Below are 10,857 nucleotides of genomic sequence, written 5' to 3'. Positions count from 1 at the left end.
CTTGATCAAGCAATCTGCTTTGTCCTGGATGGTATTGGTGCAGTATTCATCCAGGACTGTGGAGAATATTCCCTACACTTCTAACTTGGATACGCTTAATGGTGTCAGGAGGCAAATCATTAGCTGCAGGATGTTTATTTTTTGATCTGCTCTTGTTGCTAAGCTATGTATGTGGCCAGTTGAGTTTCCAAACAATGGTGATCCCCAGGATTTTGATAAAGGGGTTTCAGTGACAGTATTGCCATTGAATGTCAAGAGTGGATGGTTAGCATTGCTGTAGTTGCAGATGGCCAGTACACAGCACACATTTTATTTGCCACTGATCACTGCCTGTAAGTTGTGTAGATCTTGGTATATGCAGACATGGACAGCTTTAATTGCTGAGGAGCTGTGAATGGAATTGAACATTGTGCAAACATCATCAAATGTCACCAACATATAACCCAGAAAACAATACAATATTGAGATGTATTTTAATGGCAATAAACATAAAATGGTCCCAAGCAGTGCAATCTCCACAGAAGCTGCACCATTTTGAGCTTTAAGACTTAAGCTTGGTTGCTCATCATGTATGATGCAAAAAAAGTAAATGGTGAAGCAGTTAAAGGTGATTGGCACTAGAACATTGACAATTGCACATATAACATTGGAACTTCTGCTGTGATATCCTGGCGCTGGGATTGTTGGCTTCCATCAACCACGTGCAAAATATTACTCCAACAACATTTGTTTCAACAGAGTGCCAAATGATTCACTTGTTTAAATGCTGCCTTGGTGTGAAGGACAGTCACTCTCACTTTGACTTTAGGACAGCTCTTTGTTTCACATTTGGACCTAGAGTGAGATGAGGTCTGGCACTGAGTGGTCCTGGTAAAACACAGCCTGGGCAACATTGAGTAGATTATTGGTGAGGAAGTGGTGAGAGCACAATCAATGACAGCTTCCATCACTTTGCAGATCGGCAGGAGTGGGCTGATTGGCCAGTATTAAATTGAATTGAATTGAATACTTTATTGTCACATGTGACAACTCACAGTGAAATTCTTTGGTTGCATACTCAAGGTGTGCAATAGTCGCTACGTAAAGGGCGTTGATTAAGTTACAAAGTATTCCACGCCAGGAACACTCTTGTTCTCCCTCCCCTCCCTCACGGCGGTTCCCTCTTTTGTACTCCAATAAGCCAAATTGGATTGTTCCTGCCTTTTGTGAACAAGCCACATCTAGGCAATTTTCTACATTGTCTGGTAGATGCCAGATATATAACTGCACTGGGACCACTTGGACTAAAAGTGCAGCTAGTTCTGGAGAGCAGGTTTCCAGTACTACAGGTTAGACTTTGTCTGGTCCCATCGTCTTGATTGATTCCAGCACTTCTGCCTTTTTTCCCCTCAATATTCCTGTGATATTCATTTGAAGAGTTGACAAATGTTCATAATTTGCAAACAGGCTGCTAGTATGAAGCATTGGTAGAGATGTTTAACTGGCATGAAGCGCTGGAGACTAGCAAACTCTGGAGATTAGTAATCCCTGGTGACTAGCAAACCCTGGAGATGAGTAGCAAATTCTGGAGATTAGTAACTCATTGTGTGGTGTGTGTCAGTATCATGGTGTAAATTAAATCCGCAGGTTTTCGGTTGATAATCTCAACACTTAGTCTTAGATATATTTCTATATTTCCAATTGGAGCCAGAAAGTTTAAGACTCAAAATTTTCTGAGGGAATGCAGCACCTGGGACTATTTTACTTCTACTGCTGTTGAGGTACATCTCAATATTGGATTTCAGTTAAGAACTGGAAAGAATGTTTGGTCTGATTCATATTTTGGTGGGAAGCCACGCTAAAAGTGATTGTTGCATAGGAAGGAACTGCAGATGCTGGTTTAAGATAGACACAGTCTGACTCTCAGTCTAAAGAAGGGTCTGGACCCAAAATGTCACCTATTTCTTTTCTCTAGACATGCTGTCTGACCCACTAAGTTAAAAGTGGTTGAACGCTGGTTCAAAATATCTGATAGTCAACAAGTATAATTTTTATAAATGGTAATTTTGTACAAAATCTTTTGTTCATATTGTTTATATTTTGATATATCCTATCTACACGCACACTTCAGGATTGTTGGATTTACTGAAGATTTTATTTTCCTGGGCGGTAAAAAGACAGAACAAATTAACTTTTAATAGAAGCAGATTTCTGAACAGACATTAATTTGGAGCGAGATTCATATATTTTAGTTTAAGCACAATGTGCACTGCCAGATGTATTTAACTGCCCTTGTGATCTGTATCACTCTTTTTGATCATTAAATATCACCAACATTTTATCTTAAATAATAGTCTGCCAGAAACTATAATTTTCCCATTTCTTTTCAATAAACATTGAGGAAAAACACCACTCCTTTTCAGAAGGCCCATTTTATATACAATGTGAAGGAATTTTATTTTACCATTCATGATGCAAAATATTCCAGGGAATATATGCCAAGTACTGGTAGGGTTAATTTTTACCATCTGGGATTTGCAGAATCCATGTTTAAATGAAGGAGAGGGTGTTTTTAAAAATGTGGTTTTATGTTCAGGGGTGGCCATTGTTCGGCTCCTCTCACTGCATTCAAAAGGGGGTGGTGCTTAGTTACAACTGTGTCTGCAGTGACGGAATATAGTGCAGAGTACAGGCAGCAGGAATTCACACTGAATTCAGCACTGTGTCTTTGATAGTGTCTGTGCATGCGTGTATTTCTAATTTGTTCCTTTGAATTCTGATCTTCAACAACATGGGGAAGAAATCCAAAAAAGGATGTGATTTTAAAGCTGTTTTGAGGAAGAACTGGTTGCTCATGAGTACAATTCTCGCTGTAGTGTTGGGTAAGCTTTGCATGTAGGCTCCTGAATTTTTTGTTTGTGTACAATGGTCATTTCTTCATAAAGGAAAAGGTCTGAATAGATTCATGTTAGTGGTATTACAATATAGAGTTCTGTATAAAATATAGCTATATTCTAGATCTTATAAGTATTCATATCACCGTGCTAATATTAACACCTGCTAGAGCGGCTGAATGGTTTTTCATGCTTAAATTGATTGTTGACAAATTATGCAGGATTCCATTATCACATTGTCCCAAAGCTTTTTAAACCTACACAATAACAAATGCCAGATAGCATATTTTATGAGTTGTATGTGTATCATTGCAATGAAATATCTAGCTCTTGCCAGTAAATGTAAGAGTTAATCAGCCCATCACAAGAAATGGTATTTTGCAATTTTATTCTCTCTATTTATTCTCTTCTCTGTTAATTTAATTCATTGAGTTATCAATTACTTAATATTCACTGAAGGTAAGCAAACAATCTCTTCCGAGGTTGAAGCCACGGCCCTCTGTACATAACTGTTGGGAAGTATTCAGGAGTGTTTGAATTGAAATTATCTCAAATATGTGGAATTGATTTGCAAACAAAATGATGTAAAATCTACAAAAATAATTTCAATTTCATAGTAAGAGAAGAGTGCGAATGAATGAAGTAATATATGCTCTTTTTTCTTGTGTTGTGAGAATATCTACTTTCCGTCTTTTGGGGAAAGGTACATTATCATTTAAGAGTAGAGAGAGAGAGAGGTAGAGAGAGAGAGAGAGGGGGAGAGAGAGAGAGAGAGAGAGAGAGAGAGAGAGAGGGAGAGAGGGAGTGAGGGAGAGGGAGAGAGAGATAGAGAGAGATAGAGAGAGAGAGAGAGAGAGAGAGAGAGAGAGAGAGAGAGAGAGAGAGAGAGAGAGAGAGAGAGAGAGAGAGAGAGAGAGAGAGAGAGAGAGAGAGAGAGAAAGGGAGAGGGGGGAAAGAGAGATAGAGAGAGATAGAGACAAAGGAGCGAGAGAAAGAAAGAAGGAGAGAAAGTGACTGAGCAACACCAAAAAAGAAAGAAAGAGAGAGACCCAATTGACTTGAAAAGCTTTTCAACTTTTCTCCTCAGGAATAATAGAGGCATGAACAAAGAATATGGTAACAAATTAATTCTGTATTAACTGATATACAGTAAATGATTTCTAATTGGATTTGGGCAAAAGCTGCAGTTCTTTCTTATTTAACTTAATTATAATTTCATTGATAATTAAAGTAAAATTATTTTTTAAAAATCATTATAGCTCATAAACATTACAATTATTTGTCTAAATTTCACAAATAATGGCTAAAAGCTGTGTGCATCAGGATTTTTCTCTTAATGTAATTCTATAAAATTGATTTCAGAGTATTATTGCAAAAAAATAGTTCTTCCAAAGTGTCCAATCATCAACCCCAAATTTACTTACTAACTATCCTCCTTCCTTCAATACCAGATTCCCTATTATCTGTATGTAACTTTCACTCCATGTCTTCAAAACGCACGTTATCACCTGAACATCTGCAACTGGTAACTTTATTAGTACATAATGTATGCAAAACAAACAGTCAAGTCTGCTCTCTGGAGGAAAATAAATTTATTAGGTTGCATTTATCAGAGCCCAATTCTACTCAGTATTGTTTGCACAGAATTCATTTGATATGGTATTGTAACTGACCCGCATTCCAATGTTAATACATTACGATGAACTGCCCCTTTGAAATGAGTACTCAAGATTATCTGTGATCACATCAGAGATTTAAATTTTAAGTTTGCTCTGATAGATGTGGCCCATATTTCATCCTAGCAGAAATGAAGTGTGACTAGAATTGTTTTGTCATTGTGTATGTATAATATATGATCTGTAAGGTAATTTCCTTACAGTAAACCCTTGTTATAATAGACTATAGGAGGGTAATTGTGTCCATTATTGCCGATTTTCCGCTATAACAGATTGAGGTATTGTCATTGTATAAGTCGTTGAAACAAACAACTGCATTTGCTGGTTAATCCACAAAAGGACACTAAGTGCTGGAGTAACTCAGCAGGTCAGGCAGCATCTCAGTCCGCCGAGGCCTAGGCGATCTCCCGGTTGCTAAACACCTTAACTCCCCTCCCATTCCCATACTGACCCTCTCTGTCCTGAGCCTCCTCCACTGTCAGAGTGAGGCCAAACACAAATTGATGGAACAGCACCTCCTTTTTTGTTGGGCAGCTGACAACCCAATGGTATGAATATTGATTTCTCTTACTGGTTTTATGCCTCATTGTCACCTGCCCCTCAGCCAACAATGAACCATTCTACATTTCCTTGATCATCGTCTGTTTTGATCTGTAAACATAGAAAAATAGAAAATAGATGCAGGAGGAGGCCATTTGGCCCTTCGAGCCAGCACCGCCATTCATTGTGATCATGGCTGATCATCCACAATCAGTAACCTGTGTCAAACCTCTCCCCATATCCCTTGATTCCACTAGCCCCGAGAGCTCGATCTAACTCTCTCTTAAATTAATCCAGTGATTTGGCCTCCGCTGCCCTCTGTGGCAGAGAATTCCACAAATTCACAACTCTCTGGGTGAAAAAGTTCCTTCTCACCTCAGTTTTAAATTGCCTCCCCTTTATTCTAAGACTGTGGCCCCTGGTTCTGGACTCCCCCAAAATTGGGAACATTTTTCTTGCATCTAGCTTGTCCAGTCCCTTTATAATTTTATATATCTCTATAAGATTCCCCCTCATCCTTCTAAACTCCAGTGAATACAAGCCTAGTCTTTTCAATCTTTCCTCATATGACAGTCCCGCCCTCCCAGGGATTAATCTCGTGAACCTATGCTGCACTGCCTCAATTACAAGGGTGTCCTTCCTCAAATTAGTTTTCACACCTTACCCCTCCATATCTCTAGTGTCCCCTCCCAGACTGAAGGAGGGCCTCGACCCTAAACATCACCCATTCCTTCTCTGCCTGCCCCGCTGAGTTACTCCAGCAATATGTGTCTATGTCTGGTGAACATGGATAGGCAACGTTTCAGGTCAGGACCTTTCTTCACACTCTCGGCCCGGAACCTGGCCTGAAATCCAGGTGAGTTGACGGCCCCAGCCTGCTGGCTGCCGGGGGAGAGGTGAGGATCGGCGGAGTCATTGGTTGTGGCCCGTGGGTGGCCGGTGTGCAGGGAAGGGTTGGCGGTGGCAAGCACAGCCTGGAAGCGGCCGAGGAAGCTGTGTGAGCTGGCAGTGGCAGCAGTAGGTCTGGCCGGGGAGGCGGTGCGGGTCGGGGGTGCCTCTGGTAGTGTATCAATAGGTCTGTCCGCTATAACCAAAATCCATTATAAGGAGGTGCGTTAAAACAAGGGTTTACTGTACTTGGAGATACTTGGAGAAAAGTTGAAGTACAGTTTTGCAGGAATAAACAAAAAGAGAGTTTGCTCAGTTATTTCGAGCTTAACAATGGAATATGGTTGCCTGCCTTTGATGAAGTGCAGCGATGAGCTTTGGAATAAAGGTATCTATAGTTTGTGAGACTGCAAGCTCCAAAGGCAAAGATGAAATACCATGTTTCTGTTTAGCCAAGTCGTTAAAAACAGGTAAATATATCTGGAAATGTCTCAGTATGCTAGGCAGCAACTGTGGAGAGAGAAAAGAGGATGCTGTCAGACCATACTGAGCTGACAGCCAGCAGCAAAGCGTATGTCATTGACTGACCTCTGATCCGACCTTGGATTCACCACTGAGTCCTGTGATGTTCCTGAATGACCCTGAGCTAATGTGCCGATCCACTTCATATCCAATTCCTCAGCTTTAAGCACACATATATGAACTAGAATATGCCACCAAACTTCATTAAGGAGATTAAATTAATGTTTTAATTTTAATTTATTTGAATTAATATCAAATTTTAATTCATTGACATAGGTTAACTGTATTTTAAATGAACTTACTTTTTTAAATCTTTTCTCTTTTTTTCAATTGTCTCTAAGGGTCATAACTGATTGTAAAACAGCAGAGACATCTGAAACTATTGGAAAGGCTTTCCAACAGCACAAGCAATTAGAAGGCATTAGAAATGTTGGTGGATGGGTTACATTTATGCAGTCTGAAGCCTCGTTGCACTTCTGCTTTCAGAATGGCCTTGACAGGGACACCTGACGATCATTGAGAACTGTGTGGTTGCAAAACATGATGAAGTTTGTGGTGGAGGTGGAGTTGGGGAGTCAGGGAGAGTGGGGGGGGGGAGAGAAAGCTTTGTCTGTGATAGACGCATGCCAGCCAATATTAAATTTTGTTCCTTTGTATTCATTATAATGTGGTGTGTGTATATAGAGAGAAGGATGCTACTCCTTCCAGAGAAACAAATGGGTTGGAACAAATGGAAGCCCCAAGCAATGATTGATTGCACAATATATCTTAGTAGTTTCAGCAAATGTACTGTGATTGGATTTAGGATTTTGCTGCCCTTTAGATACAGATAAATAATTAGGAATCCAAAATTAACCATTACATTCCTGAATGGGTAAATGAAATTGAGGAGAAGATATCGTCATTTAGCATCTAATTGTAATATGTGACATTTATATGCTTTAGCCCTTCCACACATTTGATATGGGAAGAATGATAAGTTAAAGAGTAGGATTTGCGAGTTGTTTTTGATTTTGCATTGTTTTGCTTTAACACATGGCTGTTCAGCAATTTCCATTGGACAACTCTGTTTTAGATTTATCGATACACAGTCCGAATTTTAGTTTATCAATCATAAATCTAATTCTGTTCATTTTCATCAATTAATGCAATCAAGAAATTATTTCTTACATCTATTTATCGGTATCACACATGACAGAATGTAAAACAGAAAATGGTAAACACAAAGTTATGTAGTTAATATAATACTGATAAAACGTACATATGTAAACACTGAATTGTGTTCTCAATCAGTAACTGAAGTTCATTTTCGTAAAGCACGAGACCTTTGGCCATTTCATTCTGTTGACGCATAAAGAAATCCAGATGTAACAATACCATTCAGTAAATTTTAGCTAAATATTATCCTGAAAACTTAGCATTGTAAATGTTAAAGATCTGTGTTGAAATAAGCTTGGAGAAATGTTGGCACTCATATATCTCAAACGAGGTAATGGTTAAAAATCACGCCTATGAATCAACAATCAAGTACAATAATAAAATTACGATTATCTTTTATTTACAGGTGATCAATTGATATTCTGATCCATTACGATGAAGGGATTTAAAAAAAAAATTTGCCTAAATATTTCAGAGAGGAACATTAAAAACCTGCAAACAAATGTTTGATGGAAAGCTGTTTAGGACATGTATTTTATATCTATGGGATCAGCAATAAAAGGATTAGGCTGTAATTTTTTGTATTGGATAACAGACCAAAAACAGAGGGAATTAGGTCCTTCAATTGCAAGTTGCCTTGAGAGAACAGCAATCCCAAAAATGTGAACATCTATCAGAAGAAGCGAAAGTGACAATCTTCACTAGAAAAATCGGACATTTAAAGATGACCATAGGAATTTGATAGAGGAGACACAGGAATATAAGTGTCAGCAAATAACGATACAGCCGTATAGGATTTTGGTAAGGCCGCACTTGGAGAATTGAAAGTACTCCATTACAGTAAGCATGCAGAGGCATTTGTAAGGGTGTAGAGGTGGTTTACCAGAATGATGCCCTGAATTAGCAGATGTTAGCTGCTTGAAGAGGTTGGACAGAATGGAAATATCAGGGCATGGGAACTACAGGGTATATCTTTAAGATGGGAGGGGTAAAGTTTAAAGGAGATGTGTGTGGCAATATTTTTGTTTTACACTGAGGGAGGTAGCTGCCTGGAATGTGCTGTTCGAGGTGTTGGTGGAGGCAGATACACTGGTGGCATTTGCAAGACATTTGGATTGGCTCATGGATATGCGGGGAATGGAAGGATATGGATTATGTGCTGGCAGATAAGAGTTGGTTTTGGCAGCATGTTGGAATAGGCATTGTGGCCAAAAGTGCCCATTTCTGTGCTGTCCTGGTCTATGTTAATTCCAAATTCAGTAGTTTGGACAGGAATTCACATTTGAACTTATTGGAGGAGCATAGTCATGAAATTTTGAACATTCTGCACATCCAAAATTATATTTTAGAAGAGTCTTGGGTGAGTGGGGATGTTATGCTCCCAACATCTCTTTGCATGTCCCTTGGAATGGCTTAGAGGCACAGCTGGTAAATTGCCAGGGAACTGGGCTCAAATCTGATCTCCAGTGTGTGGAGTTTGCATGCTCTCATGTGGTAGTATGGGTTTCCTCCAGGTGCACCAGTTTCCTTTCTTAATTAGCCGCTGCAAATTGCCCGAGTATTTCGGTGGCATTGATGAGATTGTGAGGAGATTAAGAATTGGATTAATGTAGGATTAGTGTTAATTGGCGGCTAATGGCTGGCAAGATCGGATGGAAGACCTGTGCAGACTTTAGCGGCGGGAGAAGTCTAAAATATACTGCTAAATTCAAAATAAATATTTCAGTATGTTATTTATTCTTATGAGGATGAGAATATTTAAATATTACATTAAAATATATATATATATATATATATATATATATATATATATATATATATATATTTAAAGGGAATCTACAAAAGCACACAGGGGAACAGGAGCACATTGGCTTTTTATGTTTTTCTGTTCATTTTCAGGAAACAAATGAATTTAAGTTTGTTTCATGTTCTTTTTTGAGTGCTCATTGTATTTGTGAAATGAAATATCGCAACATTTCTCTACTAGCCTGTTTAAAACAAAAATAGATACATCATCCTACCTGAAAAAAACCTGAATAAATGCACCTTCCACTAGTTAGCTGCCCAAATGATAAAATCTACCCAGGTTTTCTCCAAGTATGTCAAAATTGCATTTGTACAGAAAAGACAGTATGAGACCAATCTTCTGTAAATTATTAAGGTCATTTGATGTAATGACAAGCCCAGTACAATGGAAATGAATAGAAGCAAAAATAAACAAAGACCTCAACTGTTCCTAATAAATTAAATGAAAATTATATGCAAGTTGGAAAATATAAATCAGCACTAACATTTAACTTATTATTTCCATGCTGCAAATTTGACCATGTCAACAGAAGTTACCTCGTATTAAGACCAGGAATATTCATCCTCTAACTTGAACTCGCTGCAGTATAGTAACACAATAGTTCTATTACTATGGATGGTTGCCAGTAAGTTCCCATTACACTGGCATTGAGACATGAGTTCAAATTCCCATGTTGGGGAATTTAAATTCTAATAATTAAATAAATCTGAAATTTGAATAAGATGTTCAATTCAGTAATGAAAACCATATCTCCATCAAGATGTTGTAAATACCTATTGGGTCTCTGCTGTCTTTCAGGGAAGAGAATATGCTGCCTTTACCCCATTTATTTATATGTGGCCAATGAAATTATATGTGGCCCGGGTTTGAGCTTGACCTCGGGTGCTGTCTGATTGGAGTTGGCATGTTTTCCCTGTGTTGGTGTCAGTTTCCTTCGGGTGTTCCTGTTTCCTCCCACATCCGGAGGACATGCGGGTTTGTGGGATAATTGGCTTCTACAAAATAGCTCTAATGTACAGCGAGATAGTCATAGAGTTATAGAGTGATACAGCGTGGAAACAGGATCTTCGGCCCAACTAGCCCACACTGGCCAACATGTCCCAGCTACACAGATGAGATGGTGGAATAACGTAGAACTAGTGTGATTGGGTGATCAATAGTTGGCATGCTTGGTGGGTTGAAGGGTCTGTTTCCATGCTGTATCTTTAAACTAAACTAAACAGTGATGCCAACTCTCAGTGCCTGTTGGCTCAATATTTTCTCATTGTGCCATGAACTCTACACAACATCTTATTGCTGGTATCCAGATAGACAAAGTTCCTTGTTTTGTGGAAAATCAAGCCTGTCATGTAAATGAGGGATGGAAATGATCAAGGAGTTGAATGATAGGCAC

At 38.8% G+C, this 10,857-nt stretch overlaps 1 protein-coding gene across 1 annotated transcript in view; it reads left to right on the top strand.

The window, feature by feature from the left end:
- The first annotated feature begins 2,629 nt into the window (after positions 1-2,629).
- The window catches only part of slc1a1 (solute carrier family 1 member 1), a 67,855-nt gene continuing 59,627 nt past the window's right edge, over positions 2,630-10,857 (top strand). Inside the window, exon 1 of the mRNA XM_078396062.1 lies at positions 2,630-2,861. Coding sequence (XP_078252188.1) covers positions 2,771-2,861 — 91 coding nt within the window. The 5' untranslated portion in view covers positions 2,630-2,770. The remainder of the gene's footprint in view (positions 2,862-10,857) is intronic.

This window comes from Rhinoraja longicauda, chromosome 3 (genome assembly GCF_053455715.1).
Source record: "Rhinoraja longicauda isolate Sanriku21f chromosome 3, sRhiLon1.1, whole genome shotgun sequence".
NCBI lineage: Eukaryota > Metazoa > Chordata > Chondrichthyes > Rajiformes > Arhynchobatidae > Rhinoraja > Rhinoraja longicauda.
Note: the sequence above shows the minus strand (reverse complement) of the source record. Positions and strands in the feature narration are given on the sequence as shown.